General features: G+C 36.0%; 1 protein-coding gene across 2 annotated transcripts in view; it reads right to left on the reverse strand.

Annotated features, from left to right (window-relative positions):
• The window catches only part of PDE7A (phosphodiesterase 7A), a 75,252-nt gene that overhangs the window by 12,184 nt on the left and 39,440 nt on the right, over nt 1-23,628 (reverse strand). The window contains exons 2-5 of one of the 2 annotated variants that reach the window (XM_069854187.1): nt 23,304-23,364; nt 15,691-15,774; nt 2,699-2,850; nt 1,021-1,084 (exon numbers count right to left, since the gene is read on the reverse strand). In XM_069854187.1, coding sequence (XP_069710288.1) covers nt 1,021-1,084; nt 2,699-2,850; nt 15,691-15,774; nt 23,304-23,364 — 361 coding nt within the window. The remainder of the gene's footprint in view (nt 1-1,020; nt 1,085-2,698; nt 2,851-15,690; nt 15,775-23,303; nt 23,365-23,628) is intronic. The other variant, XM_069854188.1, reaches the window with a different exon arrangement.

Below are 23,628 nucleotides of genomic sequence, written 5' to 3' on the forward strand. Positions count from 1 at the left end.
GATTTCAGATTACTTCCACCTGAAATTAATCTGAAATAAGCTATGCTTACAGTTTAACTTTTGGCACCATATTTTGCTTTCTGAACTTCATTTCTCTTTCCTTCTGTCAACTTTAAATCCTGACTGCATCTCTGCTACCAACTCCACTTGACTGATGTAAAACCTGCCAGAGCTGCCCTCCATTCACTTCCCACCCTGGCACAAATGTTGCCTTTATGGCGGACTCAGTCAGCTCCTTCTTCTATTCTGTTCAAAACTCAGCTTCCATTGCTGCAGATTATAATATAAAACTTCACTCTATCCACTGCAGTGGCCTGTCCTCCAATATGCCTTTTCCAGCACATTTACAGATCTTTTTTCTAACTGTCTGTCCTAAACTTATCCAATGCTTTAATTGACTTTTTTTTTTTAAGTAACTACTTCTTTGGCTTCTACCACTATTTGTAATGAGTGCACAAAACCAACCATTATGTTTTCTTTCTTTTTTTGTATTTGTATGGAAGCTACACGTACAACAGCTTCCATCTGCTCAACTCCTAATTCTCTCAGTATTCCACAAGATACCATAACTATGCACTCATACCACCTTGCCTTCTCATGGTATTGTAAAGTAATAGAACTATTCTACCCAACATTAAATATATTGAAAAAATATTCGTTCAGTGTAACTGACTTTTGGACACAACCATATAAATTAACAGCATTTTGTAATTTAAGAAAAAGGACTAAATTAGCAAAATTATTTGGCAATTTATATCAAATTACTACATAAAATAAAAGAGAGAACAGCAATCCACAAAGTGCAAAAAATGCCTCTTCTCAAATCGGCGACTGCTATCAGTACTGACAGTGATGGCATTTTAAAAGAGTGGCCTGGCAAGCTAGGATTTAGATTAAAGACTATTACATCCAAAAGTACTACTTGACGAAATTTGTGCTTTTTAGTGAAAAAGCAATACCACAACATAGGAGTAATGGTTAAGAGATAAAACACAAATGAAATAGCAAAAATAAACTCACCATTTGTCAGTCTATCAAAAAGAAAAATATCAAAATTCCAATTTCCAACTTTCTCCAGCATACACTGAAAGAAAACACAGAGGTTGTTCACTTTTTTTCTCAGTATATACCTATCTTCCCAGAGCCCAGAAGAGTATTTAAGATTTCAAAGACTGATACAACTCTTAAGGTTTCTGTATACAAAAACCAGTATTAAAATAAAAACTAACTCAGATAATTGGAAAACTTTAAAATACATATTGCAAATTGGAAAACTGAAAGATGTGAAGTGCCTTGGCAGTACTGGCTTGAGATTTTCCCATCATCCTTTAGTCAATTTCTTCAAAGAAATGAAATTAAAAACTGAAACAGTATGATAGAATAACTCTGTGTTCAGACTTCTTCCATTTTTAACCTTTGCAGTGAGCTAGTAGTTAATCTTTGTGTAGTCCTTCACCTCAGTTTCTCTTTCCCTTGTTTTTGATACAAGAGAAATAATATCTACACACTTCACTAGACATGAACCAAACATTTCTTTTTTTAAGAAACTGGCTTTTGACTTCCTACCTCACTGAACTAGCAATTCTTCACCCCTGTTCCACATGAACTGTTCTTCCAGCAACACAGATGAACAAGAACAGCACTTAAGGCCTCACCAGAGCTCAGCAGTCGCAGTCCTTGCTTACCCTGCCTCTACCAGAAATACCTACCCAGCATGTTTTACAATGGATAATTGCCTTCTCCTATTCTATTAGACTGGTAAAGCCGTTTCCATGATCCAGTTACTATGTTCTAGCTTTTCTCTACCAGCCACTAAAACTCAGCTACCAGAAGAAATAAACAATATTAACGAGGTCTTTCTGCTGTTCAATTAAATGTACAATTTTTTAAATCCATCATCTAGGTTACCAGGCTCTTCCTAGACTGCAGCTTGATTATGTGCTGTATTGATACATTACATTATAAGGGTAATAATTTTCTGTGTCAAGTCTATGAAAAAGAAGCTTTACATGCCATCAATCGTTAACAAGACACAGCCTTTGGGATCTTGAAAAACCTGTAAACTCCACCTGCTCATTGCCTTTCAGCTCTATCCATCCTCTGTCCCCAGTTCACTAGCCCTTCATCCAACCATTGTTCCAGTACCGCCCGTGTTCCCAGTGCACCTCACTGCAGTAAGGGTACATTATAGCTATCACATCTTTCTTTTCTAGAAGAATAGCGTATTAAAGAAAAAGTCAAATTGGCATAATAGTCTCCTAATAAACCCATTTACGCGTTTTATTGAGTTCTCAGTAGTAGTCAGTCATTCTTCCAGATGCTCAGTAATAAGGTTGGACTAAAATGGGAAAGGGGGGAGGGGTACCAGTAGTCCAAATTGCTCCATTTCTTAAATACAGTTACATTATTTTCCCTTCACTTTTTTCCAGTTATTACAGTGCACCCTCTGTTCACTGGAGTTATTAAACTGCTCTAAAAATCATCCCAGTAAACTTCTGGAAGGTGAACAAGTTTAATAGAAATTAGGCAATTTTGGCTGGATTTTGCTGTGATACAAACATACATCTACACAAACATTTATCTAAAAATACATGCTAAAAATCTGCATTTGGCTGTGCTATCTCTTAACATAACATAGTTATATACCAGCATACATTTTTTAAAACATACTTTAAAGAAATATAATCAAGCCACCAACCTTTGCTTGTCCATTATAATCATCATCTAAAATGTTTGAAGAATTTGAAACAGTGATACCACGGAAAAAACGGGAAGATCTCAGGTATCGCTGGAAACTAAGCAACCTTCTCACATTTCTCGCAGACACAGAGACTTCAATTTCAGAATTTGCTACAAAAAAACCAAGAAAATAAATATTGTCTCTAATAAACCTTTACAAAAAAAAGACTGTTCAGGAAAGTTTGACAGAACAACGGCACTGCAATTTTTTTTACCGGTGTATCACACATTTCAGATTTTTATTAATAGGAGACATGGCTTAGGAAATCGTTTTACATTTAAGCACCCTGTGAAGAAAAACTAATATTTAAATCATAGCTGAAATTTATCTTTTTAAGAAACCCTGTTATTGAAAGGACACAATGTATTATAGAAGTTGTGTAAAAACACACACAGTATTCCACACAGGCTCTTTTGGAAAACTGCTCTCACCTACACACACCCAGTCAGTGTCCCTATCAAACCACATTAGATAGGCACACCAGCAAGAAAGTATCGGTAATTCTGTGTCGATATAGGAGTTTCAAGTAGGTTCTGAGCAGGTACAAATAACTTTTACACAGATTTCTAAAGCTCAGAAGTTATCTTAACTTTACTGATAGTTTTAAACACACTCAAATGATTTTGGTGCTTTTGCAGATAACAATGCTCAGAACCTTTCTCCTGACAAACAAATACCACATTTACCCTCACAGCATACGGAATTCTCTTCACAGTACAGTGAAAATGCTACTAGAAATTGGTTTAGCCTGTTTTCAAAGATTAATTCAAATATTTTGCTTTACTCTTATCAGGCTGACTAGATTATTCAAATGGCTGATGATGCTAACTTACGTTCAATTCCACTTGATATGCTTGAAGTGTTTTTGAAACCTGATGATCAAACTACAGATAGCTACAGTTTCTTGGACACGACACAGGTATTTTCAATCTGATATATGCAAGGCTAAACTTGGCCTTTACTTTCTTTTCAGCAATAGCCCCAGCAGCAGTTTTATGTAATTAATACAGTCAATCTTGATATTCCCTCATTCTGCCCAAAGTTACATGTATTTTTTTCTTAAAAAAAAAAAAGAAAGAAAAAAGATATTAAGTGAGGAAGTCAATGCAAACATGTTATTTCCAGAAAATGCAGATCCTCGAAGCCAATAGGAGCCCAGCTTTGCAGTACAGACCTTTTACCCTTCCAAGAACAAGGCATATTAGCAATTACTGCAGTAAGCAGTTATAATTTTTATTCTTAAAGTCAGTCCAAAATACTGAAGAGGGGAAAGTGTAGCCTTATTAACAATCTCAATTAAAAACCTCAGTCATTTCTAGTAAAAGCAGTTTAATTTTCTGTAAGATAAATCCTTTATCATTCCAGAAGAAATTCCAGCTTAATTTCTGTCCTATATTAACTTAACATACTAACTTCCAATCTACACTAATAAAGTGCCTCTGAACAGAACTGACAATTGCACGAACATACAATATCTAATGAAATGCAGCAGCGTTTCACATCAACACCCTCCATTAATAGAGATTAAGCTGACAAAACTGGAATATTCTTTCAGACAAGCCTGAAACACTTCATTAAGATACTGAAGCTCCCATCAGCTTCAAAGGGCTAACACAGACAACTTCACATGAAATATCTTTCTTCAAACCACCTTACTTTAAGGCCAAGGGCACCTCCTCCGAAGACACTGGTACATATATATCCCAGTTATGTAGGCAGATGTACTACATATTATGCAGGCTGCTTACAAAGCAACACTCACGCATACAGCAAGAAAATAAACCAATTCTGTTGTATTACTCTTACCAGTATTTCTAACCACATTTGTTAACATGAGGTTGCAGTCTGAGCACTCCCAGCCTGCAGAACAGGGAAGCACGGAGCAATAGAGATGCTCCTGTTAACACAGTGTAGGTTTCATTAAGTTTTCCTCCCCCTCCATCTTCATTCAGTCCCTTAACGTCCAAGTTGCAGAAGTCATTAGTTTTGAAATAAAATAATATAAAAGGTATATTTAGGTCATGTCATGAAGTAATATAAAATGTCCACAAAGTCACAAACAAAATCCAGGAACTTTCTCACTGTCAGAGATGCCGCCCGTTAATCTTTAGCAGAACAGTATGATGTAGGTAGTACAGGTACAACATCATCTTTCGTCAGCAAAATGCACAACAAAACACAGCAATGCAATAATTTGGCAGTACAGGCCTGCATTCAACATATATTTGTGTCTGGGGGGTGCATATATTTTTGCTTCAGTCTTTTTTCTGATGATGTGGGTACAGAGGCAAATGAATTACTCACACTTTCCGTGGAGCTGAACAGTCATTACTCTTTACTTTGCAATATGCTATTGAGACATTCATCTTAAAATATTTTTAAACTCTAAATTATCATCAGTTTGTATAGTTTGTAAGCTGCTACTGTGACACATTAATCCTACTTTCTCTCCCCCTTATTTAAAAAAAAAAAAAAAAGGAAAGAGGAAAGAAAAAGAAAGAAAAAGAGCACTGCTCCAGCTGATACAATGCAAACAAACAACAACAAAGCCTAATTCATTCCAGCTTTCCTGGCAGCAATGCTGCTATTACAGAATCACAGAACAGCTGAGGTAGGAGAGGATCACTGGAGGTCATCTAGTCAAACTTCTCTGCTCAAGCAGGGCCACCCAGACCACACTACCCAGGACCACATCCTGATGCCTTCCGAATATTTCCAACAGCCTTTGAGGGACCTGTGCCAGTGCTCAGTCACCCTCAGAGTGGAAAAGCGTTTCCTCATAATCAGAGGAAACCTCTTGTGTTTCAGTTTGTGCTCACTGCCTCTGGTTCTGGCACTAGACACCACTGAAATGGCCTGGCTCCATCCTCTTTGCACACTCCCTTCAGGCATTCCTATACATTGATAAGACTCCCCCTCAGCCTTATTTCCAGGCTAGACAGTCCCAGCTCTCTCAGCCTTTCCTCATCATCTTCCTGACCTTTTTATAGACTCTCTATAGCAGGTCCATATCTCTTGAGAACTGGGGAGCCCAGACCTGGATACAATACTCAAAATGTTGCCTCGGTAGTGATGAGTAGAGGGGCAGGATCACCTCCACCTGCTGGCAATGCTCTTCCTAATGCAGCCCGGACACTATCACCCTTCTTTGCCACAGGGGCACATACTGGTTCATGTTCAACCATTTTCAGCCAGGTGTGTACCAGGACTCCCAAGGCCTTTTCTGCCAAGTTGCTTTCCAGCTGGTTGTCCTCCTCTTGCGCTGGTGCCTTGGATTGTTCCTCCCCAGGCTTTCTGCTTCCTCATGAACTGCTATTTATCCTATTTGTATAGCCCAAGTTGGGATGTTTGACCAAACTGTTACTACTATCATTTAGATCTGCAATTATTAGAATAACTTCCAAATGAGAAGAGAGACTTTGAGCCCTGCCAGCCCTCTGCAGTTCCAGAACACCCAATTCACGGGGACTACACCAACCCAAAAAGTAAATTGCTCTATCTTACAGGACAATTCAGAATAGGTGAGTCAGATGTGGAGGTTTGACAGGCAATTAATTTAAAAAAAAAAAGCAGCTAGCTTTCAAGGAAGGGAGGGGGAGTGAAAAAAAAAAGGGGGGGGGGGGGGGGAAGGGAGTGTCCCTCAGCTGCATGAACACTGATAGCATCTGTGCTTGCAGTTTCCTGTTCCTCACAGATAAATTATTGTGAAGGATACAAAAAAAAAAAAGAACCACTTTGTAGTTCTGTCACACCAGCAAAGACAGGTTCATGGGAAGGACTGGTAAACTGAACTAGTCAAGTAATGGAAACTTGGTATCGCCCTCCTGACACAAGAAGAAAATTCATTCCCTTTATATGTGTGATTAATAAGAGAATGTCAACCCACACTCTTCTATCACGAGTCACGAAACAAGATGCTAATTTCAGAGGTCCTACCAAAGCAAGGTTCAATAAGGTATTTATAATGGAAAGAAGAAGGTGAAGAGTGAAGAGTGCAACACATTTCTTCAAGAAAACGCACACCGCAAAAAAATCCTTCCTCCCAGCCCAAACGTCCTTCATTTGTTTAAACCTCTCAGTGTGCTAAACGCCTTTCTAATATCCACTGGTGACCATTAGCACATAAGAGATAAGGAGACAAGTATATAAGATTCACAGTCTTGAGAACTGGAACAGAATGAAAGCAAAGTCAGGATGCTGGGCATATTAATAAAGAAGCTATGGCACCCAGCTGTGCCTTTTGATGCAAGGAACCAGAAGACTAACTGTTAGGCCTTCATGCCTAATCAACAGCAGCTCTTGTATGTCATACTTCTTCCCTTCTTAAGTCTTCATGCCCTACTTAAAGCTACTTATCACCCAAAATATTTACTACTTCCAAATTATTTTTTATTAAAATTATTATATTCTTGTTTAAACAAAGTGTAAGCATTATAAGTGCAATGCCAGTATAATAAAAAATGCCTTTCTTTAAAACAAAGAAAAACATTATCTATTTACTAACGTCAGTTATTTTGCCAATGTTATGCATATATAGCAAGAAAATACTGCAAGTTGTCTCCGCGAAGATTTCATCTGCATTCCAAGACACTTATTTTAATCTCTTCCCACTCCCAATCTTTTTCAGTGTGTTGTGATTCATGAAAACCTAAAAAAATAATTTTATCACATTCCATAGGGATGTTATGTATTTATTTCTCTCAAGCTGAAATAAAAATACAAAATAACTAGAGAAAAGACAAGTGACAATCAGTTACAAAATCATAATACATAGATTTTATTCTCAGAATTTCTGCATTTTTTCTATAGTAAGGACAAACAAAAAGAAGAATGACAACTATGGTTGGGTTTGATTTTTGTTAATAGAAACCTTAAATCCTGGCAAAATGCCTCTACTTTCTTTTAATATAAAGAAATAAAGACTCACAGCCTCTGACAGGGTCCTAGTTGAAACAAGGGTATCCAGCATAAGAACTATACTTCCATTGCTTCCCTGCTACAGCCCAAAAGGTAAGCAGGGAATTATCCATTATAAAAATCACTGAAATTTGCCAGTACCAGTAAAAATAGCTTAACTGAGGATCTGTGGTATCACTGCCACAAGCAGAAAAAGAAATTTTAATAAAATATTGAATCATAGAATCACCAGGTTTGAAAAGACCCACCGGATCATCGAGTCCAACCATTCCTATCAAACACTAAACCATGCCCCTCAGCACCTCGTCCACCCGTCCCTTAAACACCTCCAGAGAAGGTGAATCAACCACCTCCCTGGGCAGCCTGTTCCAGTGCCCAATGACCCTTTCTGTGTAAATTTTTTTCCTAATGTTCAGCTTAAACCTCTCCTGGTGGAGCTTGAGGCCATTCCCTCTTGTCCTGTCACCTGGGAGAAGAGACCAGCTTCCCTCCTCTCTACAACCTCCTTTCAGGTAGTTGTAGGGAGCAATGAGGTCTCCCCTTGAGAGGATGGATCTTCCTTACATATGAATGTGAAACCCGAAGTTTTGATGTGTGCAGCTCAAGAGGAGTTTTCCTAAAAAATTGAATGAAATCTCAACTTTTCATAGAAGTAATCTTTCACAGCTTCTCCATTTGAAGCAAAGCTACATGTTTATCAGTTTTACATATCACCAAACTTGACATATGTGAAAGTTTCCACTACCTGTAAATATATTTGTCTGAAAGAAATATTCTATTTCACATATCAGTTATAACCATATTTCTAAGGCCTTCCAGGATACAAATAGTTTTCTATTTAGGAAAATTTGAAAGTATTATCTAGTATTTCATACCACTAGGGGGACCCATAAGCATTCTAATTTCACAACTTTTCCCACCAACCCATTAACAAATGCATTATATCAGATCTGTGCACATTTTCAAAAAAGATACTTCAAGTCCTGTTATTTAGCTTTTTTTTTTAGATTTTCCACTCATCGCTTGCATTTGAAGTACTTTTAAGATTCAGTACAAACTATAATTTTGTTTGGAAGATGAAATTTCAGCAAGGATTTTTTTTAAAAGTTACATATAAAGACTATTGGTTTCTAAAATACCTGATTATACTCTCAGTCTTCCTTAGAACCACTCTGAAGCCCTGTTTAGCATCATTGTAAGGCACTATACCTCCTTTTCTGCTTAAAGCAGAAAGAAGAAAGAAGAAATTAAAAGAAAAAATTAAGCCAGACTGTTTTGGTTTTCATGTATCGTACACATATATATTTACATACATATTAATACATTTCTTTTTCAAATAATAATGATCACCAGAAAATACACTGTGGGTTGATGATTACTTAAATAATCTTCTAATGATTAGTTAAATAAGACTTTGCAAGTGTCCTCTGGCTAAGTGGAACCAGAAAAGTCTATTAGGTTTCAAGAAACTCTAGTAGTACCAAAACTCTACTGAAAACTCTAGTAGTCTTCAACAGATCCTTCCTGATTGGAGGGAAACTGCTAGGAATCATCACCACTGAAAGTTAACTCCCTTTCTAAAGGATCTTGCAGAATGAAATACTGGCTTAGCAAAGTATAGAGCCACAGAACAATAGAATGATTTAGGTTGGAAGGGACAGAAGAGACTTCTGAAAGTCCTTTGGTCCAATCTTCTGCTCAAGTAGAGCTAAACTGAGATAAATTACTTCAAAATGCAGAGATTAGATTACTTCAGTATGAATTAAATGCCAATTCTCCAATGGCACTGTAAGCCATTACACAACAGTAAAGTGTAAAGAAAATACCATGAAAAGGTATCTAGAGGATTCTACTCATATAACTCCCTAGAATTCTGGCTCCTCTTAATACTTCTGTAAACATCTTGGGAAGGATACAAAACTAAGTAAATTGAACAATGTCATTCCTGTTCTGGACTTCATAACCCCCAGCAGTCCTGCAGTTGTGTTTAACCCGAATCTACCCATTGCACAAAACAAATCTGCAGCTCACAGCAGCACCGTGTGAGCTAACAAACCTCAGTGAGGCAAAATATTTAAAGGAGTATCATCAGAATACATACATATCCCTTACAGAAAAAGGTTATGCTGTGTTAAGATACTGATGTTCTTGAAGAACAGGTACACAACACGTAACAGCTCAACTATTTTCCCTTTTGGGGGAAGTATAATACATTCCACTATCATCAGATCCTTTTCTTGATGTCTTCCAAGGAACCATCATCCTTTGGTGTTCTAGAAATCTTCAATTCTATGGCCATGGAATGACAGAATCATTAAGTAATCCTTTTTGGCTATTTTTCACCCTCAGAAATGAAACAATTCAGAAGTAACACATTGTGGTTGACAGAAAAACAATATCTGTTGAAAGTCTGTACGACTGTCAATAAAAAAGTCCAACTGGGAACAGAGATTAAAACAAAAGAATTCTTATGTAGTTCATGCCAAATTGTCCAGCATAAAAAGAACAAAAAAGAAAGCCTTTCAAAGTTGGATAAGGAACACATTAGAGGGGTTCAAAAGAAAAGAAAAAAATAGGATGTAGCTGTGTCTTCTTCTAAAGCCAAACTTACCTCAGCAACAAAACACTGAGTGAGCTGTACCAGTGTAAGACTCCAGAGCACACATGTTGTTTTACAGAAACTTGAAAAGAAGAAATTGTAGGTAAAACAACGTAGGATAGCAAAAGAAAAAAATAAATAAAAAGGGCAACCCCCCAGTTCTATATTCTCAATTATAAGTTTTTACCCTGAAATCTTCCTTAACCAAGCTTACTTTTTACTTCAAGTTTACCTTTATGGCTTTCTTTTGGCCAAAGATGTATTTAGGACATTTTCTGTGACTTTCCCTTGTGTGACTGCATTCTCCACACTAAACAAGAGGTCAAAATTTCTCTCACACTGAAGAAAACAATTTGAGTAATCTGGATTGTGAATAATTGGATGACAGTTTCAGAAAGTATTCTTCACAGAAAGTCATCTTTTAAAGAAATCTTATGAGTGTAAGCTTTTATCTCCTTTTACAGGGAAATGTATACTTCATTCAACCTATGACCACACAAAATTCTTCTTGTATGACTTTATTAATTGTGAAACTCACCCTTCATCACATTAGACTGTTGAACAAGATAGACAATTACTCTCAATCAGATTCAGCTAGGCAGTTTTTCTAGACTGTTAAAACAAAAGGGGGCATTCCACTTCATCTGGACTATGCTCATTTTATATCAGTCTTTAAATAGTATTGTTGAAAGCATGATTAGGTGCTGTTACACAAAGATTTCCCCAATTGTTTAAGGGGATCAATTTGAACTCATCTCTCTTGTTTGACTTCTGGCCTTTCACCCAAGGGAAGTCTACGTTCATCCACAATGTAAAGGTTTTCCAAAGATTTGTGAGTGAAAAACTGCGAAGTTCAAAACAACATTACAAACACTAGGTGCTGACATCCTTGCCAGATCTCAAAGCAGCACATAAAATGTTCCGTGAACTGCAATTTCCAAGCAAACAGTCTGAAAGTTGTACACCAGAGAAATTGGAATTTTTTCATCTGTTTGCACCCTTAAGAGTGCAATTAACTGTATCTGTCACCCACAACAGTCACCTAAACTCCTCCTTTCTCCACTAAAAATGCTTCATGTACAACTAAGGAGAACCATCTAAGTCTCAATGAAGTCTCAAGTTTCCATCACATCGTTTTCTCTCCTGTGTGAAGCACTGTACTGTATGCAAGCATCAATTTGGTTCAAATTGGGTAACTCCTAAATATTTACAGACATACACTGATTCACTCAAAAAACTTTTTTTTCTTTCTAAGGTATTTTTACTCACAGATGTGACATTTGGTTATCTACAAAACATAAAATAGAGCCACATGCACTGGCAACACCACCATCTCCCCACAGAAGCACACTCAGACTAAAGTGGCACAAGAGAATTCTAAAAACCTAACAGACAAGATCTTATCTATTCTGGTGCAGATACAACAGGAAAAAGAAGAAGAAAAAAAAAATGTTTCCTCTCTATAAAGCCAAAGTATTTGGTTTTTATCCAGTTCTTCCAGACTATATCCATCAAGCCCTTCCTGATAAGGAAGTTTGAAATCATTAAAGATACTTACCAATATTTTTGCTGTTGTCCTAATAATTCACTTTAGCTTCACTTTATTCATTTTGGCTTCACTTCCTTACTATAACATACTGCACAGATCACCAAGTACATTGGCTGATTATTTTTTTCCAGGTGAAACAGGGAATGATTGGGACACATTATGTATTCTTCTGTTCGTGAATGCTAGAAAATCCTCACAAGCATGAAAAGTTTATTTGCATGGGGGGTATATAGACACATGTATGAAAAACAACATAAAAAAATCCAATTATTGACAACCTCTCAAGATCAGGAAAACAAACCCTAAAATTTTACTGCTGGTTTGCCATTTCTGAAAAATTGAGTATTTTCATACTGTCATCTACCAGTTCTTCTACCCAAGACTTTGTTTTGCATTAACATCTATCAACATATTCTATCAACACTGCAGGTTGAATTATTATCTATGATGTCTTTGGTAATGTAAAAAAAAAAAAAATTAAAAGCAATCACGTTAACTGTAGCCTGTTTGTAAGCCAGAAGAGTAAGAGTGGTTATAACCACTGCAATCACTTTTTTAATAACCTCCCTGAAAACCAAACATGACATGCTGGGTTGTCAGACTGCCAAAACTCCCTCCTTGTTAGCTGAGGAGTGAAAAGTAGATCCAGTGCTCCATACTCAATTCGATAGAACACCCAAGTATATGTAATTTACTGTACAACTGTGAAATATGTACCTCCACTGAACAAAACCACACCACTATATTTAAGATAAAAATATACTTCTGACAAAGGAAGTTACATGGTTGCTCTCTCCTCTCCAGAAATAGCAGCTTTTAGCTGCTAACTTGAGTTTATGCTCATGGTCCTACACAGACATAATCAACAGAACATAGTAAAACTACTAATTGATGTCCCTATGTTAACAGATTACCAACCAATGTGAATACAATCCCGACCTTCTCCATTCATGAGGAAGCAGTATTGCTTAAGATTGTTTATTGAGCTCTTTCTCTTGCGATTAGCTATAAAAATGTGACTTGTCGAATAATGGATAATATAGAAGGAAAACTACCACCCAAACTTAGTTTGATCATCAGTCAAATTCTGCAGTTAATAACCCTCATATGACTCCCATACCACCATCTCTAGTAACAATAAAGACATTTTTCGAACAACCACTTTAAAATCAGATTTCCTAGAAAGATGTTACCATTAAGAATAATTATAGCCAATTTAGAAACTTGAACGTTCATGTGACAATTACAGAACTCTGCAATCAAGATGTAGACACCGAGTTTATAATACTTGGGAAACAGAAACAGTCTTAAAAACTAGATGCTAACAGACTTTACTTTGGTAGCAGTAGTTGAAATTGCAAGTAAAAGTTATGTTGTGAAACAAAGTGACCCTTTTTTAAGAAAAACTACAACAAAAAAACCAGTAGCTTCACAAAATGAGTAATGCATTTAAAATTCACTAGTCCTCAAACCTACTAATAAAATACTGAGTTAAAAGCCTATTAATAAAATACCGGAAAAAAAGAACTGGTCAGCAGATTATTGGCTGGACTTGCTGAAAGACGTTCAACTTCTTCACAAGACATCACTGACAGAAAAAGAAAAGAACACTAAACAACAAAAGCCAAGCAAAATAAAAAATGACAACAGTGCTTCAACACCGTGAAAGACAGCCAGTATGTCATCTGTAAAACACGTAAGCAATGATCACTGCAAAATATTTAGAACAAGAAAGTAAAGTTAGTTGATAGCAGAATAAGAGTTACAATGAAACCTTACAAACACCATGAAGGAAGCACATTCATGCACCACTGATGTTCAGGATGCAGCTGTGATGGGCGGTTGGAGGGAATCAACATTCAGACTGCTTAGTTTGCCTCAGCTGCCCATCAGACCCTCTTCAGCCCAATTTTTTGCCCCAAACAAAGGTAGCTGGCTGGTTCAGCTGGCTCCTCACATGCTCTCTATTGCCTATATTCTCAGCCACATAGGACTATGGGGCAAAATCCTCCTGGAGTTACTGTGAGAGGGTGAGGAGGATATTCTTAAAATGAGGTCTAATTCAATTCTCACAACTTCTGAAAATTCCCACAGTCTGATAATACGATACTTAAATTCTTTTGCTTAAAACAATTAAGGAAACGCTGATCCAAACCCAATTAGCATTGCAGAGGAAAAAAGAAAACATTTTACTGATGTTAAAAAAAATATCAGTAATTTAATAAATAATCTAGTGATATAGTGAGAGATGGGGCCGAACTCCTTACTGACTTTGAAAGAAAACGTAGCAGCTCCATAACGTAGCAGGAGTCTGAAGTCAAGGAGTAATGCTGCAACAGGCCACAATCTTGATGAGGAAAAAAACTGACTATAACATGACAACTCTGGAAACTGCCCCAGCAGCTGACTCGAGAGGGAAGCTACAGCCAAAGAATTTTTTGGGCCTCCTAGCAACATTCTTTGCTGTCATTAGACACCACAGTTGATGTTGCTAAAAGCTGGTGCCTGTGCCTGAACAAGTAGGGGCAAGAAGAAAGGGTGTGAAAATCCTTTTCCTGATTAGTCATGTTCTGTCTTATGCACAATCATCAGGATGGAAAGAAAACAGCAGTATGAGTCCCAAAGAAACTGCACGTCATTTGACAATAGCAATAACATCATACATGACTGCCTTTTAACAGGTAGCTCCTTTAATACTTCTGTTAATATCTTCCCGTATCAGCAAGAAATGCCACATATATATATGCACACACACACAAAAAGGCATAGTTATGTAATTCATAAATTGCATGCTATTTCTACAGAGAACGTTTATTACACTCAATAGAATTATCAGGACTTTGAGACAGAATTCTTATCTTCTATTGAAAAAAAATTAATACAGCATACTCTTCAAACTTTGTTTTCTCACCTATTTCACTAAGTTTTGAATGAAACAAGAGTTTAAGAGTTCTAAATTTAAGTAGTGATCTACTTTTAAGAAGAGTAACTTCAGTTAAGATCAGAATATTAAGTAGACCAGTTTCTGCCACTCATTTTTATTAATAAGGTAATTACAACAACCACACTTGCTACCATGAAATATGTTTTTCTGAATCTCTCCACTGCATTCAGAATACTTGAAATTGTACTGATACAATGGTGTTACAAATAGTTTATGACAGTTAATACATTAATATTATTGGCACAAATTAATTAAGACTTAAACCCCCTGCACTTTTGCTGCGTATTGGTTTGGTTATTGAAGCTTTTATAGTAAAAGCTCTACGGACATATTTAGTTATAACAATATAGATGGAGAGAAAAAAGTGAAGGAATCTGAAAATATTTTTTCTTATAAAACTTCTGAGAAAAAAAGTTTCCTAAAACATAATAAAAAAAAATTAGTCTGTTTTCTTATAACACTTTAATGTTTATTTAAGGTGTGTTTATGTCAATAAAATTAAGTCTTAGCTACACATTTGAATAAATGTAACATTAATTGATTACGATGAGGTCAAGCATATTGACATTTGCTGTAATTCTCTTCAGACATCATCTTGGACCAGGCCCTTCTGCTGCTTTATGAAAGCAAGAAAGTATTCTTCTCAACTGATTGTGTCTGCCAAGTAAGAACTGGGCACACACATCAGGAGCTGTATACAGGATAGTCTTCAGTTCCAGAGGGATTCAGGTCTAAATTCAATGAGTTTAAACTACATTTTAAAAAATAAAAATATAGCAGCAAAAATTTTCCTTTTCTATTTTTGGTAATGAAGCATCATGAAAGATTTTCCTAAGAATTATAAAAAAAAAATGGTCTCTAATTTTATTTTTAGAGGCTCAGTCGTTGAAATTAATGGAAGCCTTTGTTTATTTGTCATTTATCTGCTTTTAAATACTTACAGTGAAAAATACGGAAATCAATGTATGGATGAGAACCTCTTCTCTCTTTTTCAAATCCTGCCCGACTTCTTACTCGCACATCTCCTAGAAACAGGGTCAAGAGTGAAATAAAAGTGTGGAAGAGTGGCAGAGATAAAATGCAAATGAACATAGCCTGGAGGGATAAAGATTCATGTACTTAATGGAGGAGGGTTGTTCAAACAATAGGCCTACTTCAATGTTTTTTGGTTTTAAAGGTGAAATTCAAAACAAAGTTTGAAGACTTGTTAAACATGCAATCGCATGCCTTCTTGTCAAAATCTCTCCTGTCTAAGCATACGTGGCCAGAAGCATGTGATAAGCATTCAGATGAAATTAGGAACAGCTCGCTACATCAGTATGGCAAAAAATGCACCTTAATATGACAGGAAACAAGAACATTAAAAGTTGATTTGTTCCTCAGTAACACACACAAAACGATAACATTTTGTATAATACAAAAAAGATTCAGCTTCTAGGAATGGTAGCTTTTAGCAAATAAGCTAGTTACAATATGGTTTGATATTACATAATAGAATATTTTCCTACTAGCATTTACTTACTTGTGCTCAGCTGTTTGAATATTACACAAGAGCCTATTAAAATACCAAAACTCAGTATTAAAATTTTAATCAAACTATTTTGCACTGCAATTAGCTTCAACCTGAATCTTTTAGCATGCTAGTTGATGTCTACTTATGCATTTTACCAACTGAAAGCTGATCAGTATTCTTTCATTAGGTATTTGTATGCATTAATGTAAGCACTGGATTAAGAGCTTTCACTTAAAACCCCTTTTGCAATTACAAATCTGGGCAAACCTTTGAGGATCAAATGCAATAACGTTTGCAGTAGTGTTTCCCTCCTCAAATCCTAATAAAAAAATAGTGAAATATAAGATGGGAAAACGTTCTGGTTTCTAATTATGAAAATCCTTGAAGTGTAGTATTCTTTTCTCAAACACAGCGATTTTCATATGAATCAAAGTATTTTACACAAAGACCCAAGACTGATTTTATATGAACAAAATAAAAATATAGCTGTTTAATTTTCAGCAACTGTAACACCTTGATTGTGTTTTCTCCTTTTCTTCTCCAACTAGCTAATTTGTAATGCTGAAGCAGGCAACTTGTCAGACAATAGCTGAAGATACTGACTAAAATTTCAGTTTTAAAACTTAACAAATATATTTCTAGAGATACATATCTATAAACACTGACATATCTATAGTGACACACTTCCCAAGAATGTTATCTTGTGAGGCACCCTGGAAGGACCACAAAAGATAAGCAGGCCCAGGGCTCCCCAAATAATTAATCTATAGTTAACATATCAGTAACAAAATGCAAAACATATGTGGTTTTCAGTTATTCCTTTCGGGTTTTTTGAAACTGAAAACCTCAGAGCTGGAAGTGAAAGTTACCCAGTTACTACCTGTAAATATCTTTCAGTCCACTGACAATATATTACTTATAGAGGTTTCAAGCATTTATCTGAGCGGAGTGCAAGAAGCTTGTTTATTCCAGGCAATACAGAGGCAGCAAATTGTAGAACTCTTCTGTTAGGCATAAGCAACTGGTGATTATTATTTACGAAATAAGTCAATAAAAAGGAAAAAGGAATCAAGTTTTTGAAAAGAGGAGGCACTAGTAGCTGTATATGATAATACTTGTTCACACAGAGGAAAATGCAACTTTCATTACCTTTCACTCATTTATATCTGGGAAATCAGTCATAGCTACAGCCATGTGAATGAGTTCACCAGCTGAATTAAAAGAAAAATACTATTTTTAGTTGAGGTAATTTTTTTTTTATAGAAAAGGTGATACATCTTTTGTGAATTATATTTAGTTTTCAAGGCTTGGCTTAACTTTCAAAATTTACGTGAATTAAAAAATAGTTTCAGCCAGTGTAGAAATAAGTTTTGGTGAACAACTTACTTGTTCCATCAAGAATAGGAAAAGTTCACAGAAAAATACCTCAAGACTAACATGGCATTCTGCAAATAACACAACAAGCAGGTTTATCTGATAAACGATATCCAGAAAATTTCTCTCTGTTTTTTATTTGCCAGTACCTGGTTTAACAGCACAGACAGAATAACAGTGTCCCCATTATCCCTGAAATCCCTGCAATGTTGGAGATTTTGAGTAGGAAAACAATAAAATATGTCTGTATGTGAATGCAGAAGTGCAACTCACTACATTGCTTTTAACAGGAAGCATTAAAATGTCTATTTTACAGGACTAGCTCACCAAAAGAAGAAATGGTAGACTAACAGCGCAACTGTAATAAGATAAATGTAAAATGAGGGCATTTACTTGCATACAAATGAAATAAGAAAATCCCAGCAAGGAAGGTAAAATATTTTTCATTAAACAGTTTTTAAACAAAAATCTCTCTCCTTTATCATGGTAGCAGCAGAGGGTGTTTTATTAAGAATCAAAATTTCAACAATAGGTTGTTTATTTTGAATACATTTGGATTTATTTTGGAAATAGATATTGCTTCTACATGCCTGGAATTTATCACAGTAGATGAAATAGCTCTTCTGTCTTCATTTTGGCCTAGCAGGAATTTCTATCTCCATTACCACTGTACAGAACTACTGCATTTTTCTAGATTTCAGACAATAAATGTGCTTGGATAAAAACTTGGACAAGTGGAATTTGAAGATACCACACATCTATCTCAAGTTTCTACATATATAGAATCAGAAAAAGGAATAGCATCCAACTGGCTGCGCATTAGCACATTATGAAACTATGTGCTATTAGCACAGTGAAACTAAGCACTATTTCACATGTATAGTTAGTCCTGAAACATTCAGAAAGACTGGACCATCATTATGCGTTCACGGTTCAGTTAATCTGACCTGCAAAGATCACTAGACCCCAAATGCACCCACTTCATCGTGCTTGCACACAACATAAAATATTCATATTGATTTGCTTGGGAAATCCTGCACAAGTGTTTTGTAACCTATGACTCTGAAATAATACAGAATTTAATATTAAGGAAGAGCCACATTTATCACAGGTAACTAAAAAAAAAAGCACAAGACATTTCAGATTTAAGATTACTTTTGTCAGGCAACAGGATGCTATTACATAATTCCTTTGGACGGCAGCACAAGCCCACCCTCAGAGCCGACTGTTATTATGGTAGCTGAAATATAATTAAGATTCAACACCTAAACCAAAATAACCTATGACTAGTTTTCATTTATTTAGGCCTTTCAATAAAATGTCAAAATGGTTACAAAATCTTTTGAAACCATCAGATCACACCATTTGCTTATAGATAAATTTCCTGGAGTAGAGGGGTAGAAATGGTAGGAAGCTGACAGTTTAAGTGTCCCTGCTTTAGCCACTCTGAAAAGACTCCTCTGTTTCCCGAGGGGAACACATTCAAGTCCAGCATCTTAATGACATCAGACTTCCAGGAACAACTTTTTTGCCTCTTTGAGAGTTTCTATGAATCCAAAAAATCAATTTAAAGAAATGTGAAGGCTTCCTTTCAAAATTCAACTTTGTGCACCAACCTGACAAAATATCTGAGTACTTAACTAGATTTTTTTCCCAGAATAGTTCTACATGACTAGGATTACTTGCATTTTTAAGACAAAGGCCATACAGACTGAAACCCAACTGAAGACTGAATAAATACTGGAAGAAGAAAGGTAAGAGGGACGTTTGCAGCTACAACTGAAAACTAAAAAGGAATTAAGGTTGTAACAAAACTTACCTGGAGAGGGATCATTTAGTTCCTACCCCTCTCTCAGACTCCTGTTCACCCCACAAGGACAGTTCTGATACTTACGAGGCAGCTGAAATGCCATAGCTGACATCCCTGTGCGTTAGGGTTACACAGCACAAACTTTGTGCTACCCTAATACTCCAGTGCGGCACAGTAACAATGCAGCAGCTGCTTGGGGAGCTGAGGCTTTCTGGAGCAGGGGCAGAAATCTCAGAGCTCATGGAGGACAGCTGGGAGCAGAAATTACGACAGCCACCTCTAGGTAAACCACTCAAGTCAAAGCCATGAAGTTGTGAAGAGCAGAATTTCCAGAAAGAATTACTAGCTTCACAGATTAAAGTTCCTATTAAATTTGTTGGAGAAAGAGATGACAGGTCAGCTGAACATGCAGGAAATAAAGCAAAAGGAACACAATGCAACAACCACTACCAGAGAAGATCATGCACCTGCACTACACAATAGCTTGCCTCCACTGTTTCGTATTTTAAGTGATCAAGACCTCTAGAGAAGTGTAAGATGCTCCAGTTCTATCTGAGAATTGCGTGCTTACCAATACAACAAGTCAGTGTCCCATTCTTTCTACTCCATGCACAGTAGCAAAATTTCCAGGCAGTATAAAAACACACAAAACCAGAAAAGCAAAGAAGAGAAAAATCAAGAAAGCATTGAGACTACACAGAAGCGTTTAGAGGAAAATGAGAACTCCTTATAGTTGCTTAGAGAAGATGCTGACTGAGGCTATGCAGATATGTTAGCCCTTCCAAGATCTTAAAAGAAAAATTCTACAATGCTGCATCTGTATCTATATTTTAAAATAGTAAATAAGCCACTTGGGAGTGGCTTAGTGTATATTTTGGGAATGGGGCATGACAGATGAGTCATTAGAGTCAACCCTGTGTGTTTATATCGACACCAATGAAGACAGGAGTTAGTTGTTTGTTTGTGCGTCCCTAAAATTTGATCTTTTAAATTGAACCTGGAAATGCTGCCATACCACAGGAATTTCTATTTACTTGGTGCAAATTAATTACCATTACATTCCCATTGGAACAGCCTGAAAACATTAAAAGAAGCAACTCTATGGCCAGCACAACTAAGCAGAGGCAGAAGGATCTGTCCTAGATACCCTTAAGCTTTATATTTTTAGTCTGCTAAAATAAACACCTTACTAAGGTACCTTTTATTAGTAGACACAGTCTGTTTGAAATAATAATCAAGTAAAAGGTAAAACCTCTCATGAGTGCGCCTAACACTTCCCATTAAGTTACAGCTGAGGATTCCTTACAACTTACTCTGCTAGAGTGTACTAAGATAAATAAAAATATAAATCCCAAACCCTCAAAATACTGTATGGGAAATACAACACTTCACATCTCATGCAAAAAAAATTCTAATTGAATATATTCATTCTTTAATCTACTCAATAGGATTGTTTCCACATACTGGTGCATCTAACTGTTCAGCTTTCAGGCTGGTCTTTTATACAGTCCACGTACAAATACAACAGTAATAAATCTGTAAATAGTTGTTAACTTGTACAGTATAATGTACAACGTGATCACCAACAAGTGAGCAAGTAATATAAATTTAACATACTGATTCAAACATCCAATCAGCAATTTTTTGCTTGCTTGATGGTACCTTCCTCCCCCCAGCTGAAGTTAGAAGAGGTCAATCCTTTAAAAGCCTTACTGCCTCTGAATAGCCAGCATCACTGAACAGCAACAAATGCCCGCAAAAGTTATGCTATTCACCAATCATATAGTCCAATAATTAATTCCAATGAGAGAACAAATGAAAATTTAGATTTCCTTAACATCATATTCTGAATATATTCCAGTTCTGCCTGTGAGAATAATCAAAGATTTCAAAACAAGTAAGAGTCTTCCCATCAGTTCAGGTGTATATACCAAGGAAGACATGATTTCTTTTCTTCTAGATTTACTTGAATGTTACCATAAGTCCTTTTGCAGAAAAAATGGGCCTAACTATTTCATGGCACAGTTAAACTTCCAAAGCAGCAAAAGAAATCTGATTATTCTCCCCAGAAATTAAGAATTATTTTCTTACAAGCTGAGTTTCTATCACTAGGAAATTAATTTTCAAGAGATAAAAACGAAGACATATACTTACACTAACTTTAATTCAAGCATATAAGTGCATTTTTAAAATAAATTAATACATATGACCCCTGTTGTGGGATTAAAAGTACTCAATTTGTAGGATTTTGAAGCAAAAAAAAAAGGGAATATTATATAAATAAAGCACAAAATAAATATGGTTTAAAAAGAAAATATCACAAAACTAAGCAAACAAAACTACTCCAGGCCTGAATTTACTTTCTTATTCTAGTGACTAGAGCAGACAAGACTAGACTTTGAAGAATGCTAGTGTTCCTCCTGCAAAAAGGATTACAAATTAAAGTTATTTTAACTCTTGAAAATTAAATAGATCTATTTCCAACCAGAAAAAGGATGCAGCTTTTTCAATAAATATTTAGAAACCAGCATCTTCTGTCCTCCTTCTTTTACAAACTTCCAAAGTAATTACATTCTCTTAACAGAAACTCTTCAGTAGACAATCAGTGCTATAGCATCAACTTCACAAACTTAAAAAATCAAAATAATTTAAAACCAAAAAATCTGAAGATGCTAAGTCAAAACTGGATTTTTTATATATGTGTGCATGTGTATGCCTGCATATGTAGGTTATGACTATAAACTCCTATATACAAACACTTATACACATGCACATAGCTTACAACTTTAAACTCATAGACAATGCAGTTATGAATTTCTGGGGACTTTAATACACACAATATGCAATTAAATTGAAAAGACTCAGGACATAAAAAGACACGTTCTGGCTGATTTAGTTGGAGCCGGTTAAGAATTTATAATCACTAGCTGTTGGTGTTCATTGAGCCGTGCGAGACATCATGCAAGCATTCATAGTCAATTTCAACACCAAATCATAGCTCAAGATGGCTTAAATTAAGTGGCATAATTTTGCAGTGAAACAGACTTAGAGTACATACATAGTCCCCGTGCCATCTGCACCACCAGCAGCCTCCAGAAGAGGTGCGGGAAGTACTGAATCCAGCAGCCAGATCTGCAAGAGTTTTGCATCTTTCTCCTGTCAAGGACTGACCTCAACTCCTTCCATGCACTCACGATCACTAGAGGGTTTCCCAAGACGCTTGCCCCTCCTGACAGTGTTGTTTCCTTTTAATTTGGTTTTACTCTTTATCTAGTTGTGACTCTGGAAACATCCTTCAGCAAATTGACTTAACTACTGGCCCTGTCATACAGCCTTTCCCTTCTCAAGTCATCTACGATTAATAAGAGAAGTATTGTTTAAAATCATATAATTATTTCAAGAACATCTTGAGCATTTCACAGCCTTAGTATCAAAGTTTCTTGTAGTGTGTGGCAACTCTCACGCAAGTGTTTCCTAAGCTACAGTTTTAGCCAGAAGGATACCACACAAAAGTGATAAATTCCATCACAGGAAGTGAAGATCAGTCATGAGTCACTTTGAAAACTTAACTTCTACCAACACACATTATTTTCATTGTAATGTCTTTCTATTTTTTTAAATATAGGAGTAAAACAGCTGACAATGGTTAAATTGGGAAACAAAAAAAAGGAAAAAGGCAAACAATCAAAACCCCCAAGTCAACATAAAAGAACCCAAAATTCTCAAGAGTCTAACCAGAATATTATCCAGGAGAAAGGGAATTATAAGCTTAAGAATTCAACACTCAAAAAAATCCCAATTATTTTAAATTGATCATAAACGTTAAAACTTTGCAATATAGAAACTGATATGCTTACCTAGCATACGAATGTACAACGCAGTCTGATCAGAGCTGTCATAGGAAATTGCTCCACGTCTCTGCAAAAAAAACCAAAGTATATTTCATACAAGTTAGAAACGAATCATTTTTAAATCAAAATGAAAATAAAGTATAAATTGTCCATTTCCAATTTAATTCTCAAAATTAACTTTGGAAATTTGAACATGCATCTTTCAAATTTGAATGTGTGTACATATTTCTTTTGGTTTAGGAGGGGACAAAGGAAGGACAGGAATTAGTGGTAAAGAGATCATGAAAAACAGGACAAGAGTCCAAAAAGGAAAAATGAACTCTAAATTTCT

The sequence above is a fragment of the Phaenicophaeus curvirostris genome, chromosome 3 (genome assembly GCF_032191515.1).
Source record: "Phaenicophaeus curvirostris isolate KB17595 chromosome 3, BPBGC_Pcur_1.0, whole genome shotgun sequence".
NCBI classification, from domain to species: domain Eukaryota; kingdom Metazoa; phylum Chordata; class Aves; order Cuculiformes; family Cuculidae; genus Phaenicophaeus; species Phaenicophaeus curvirostris.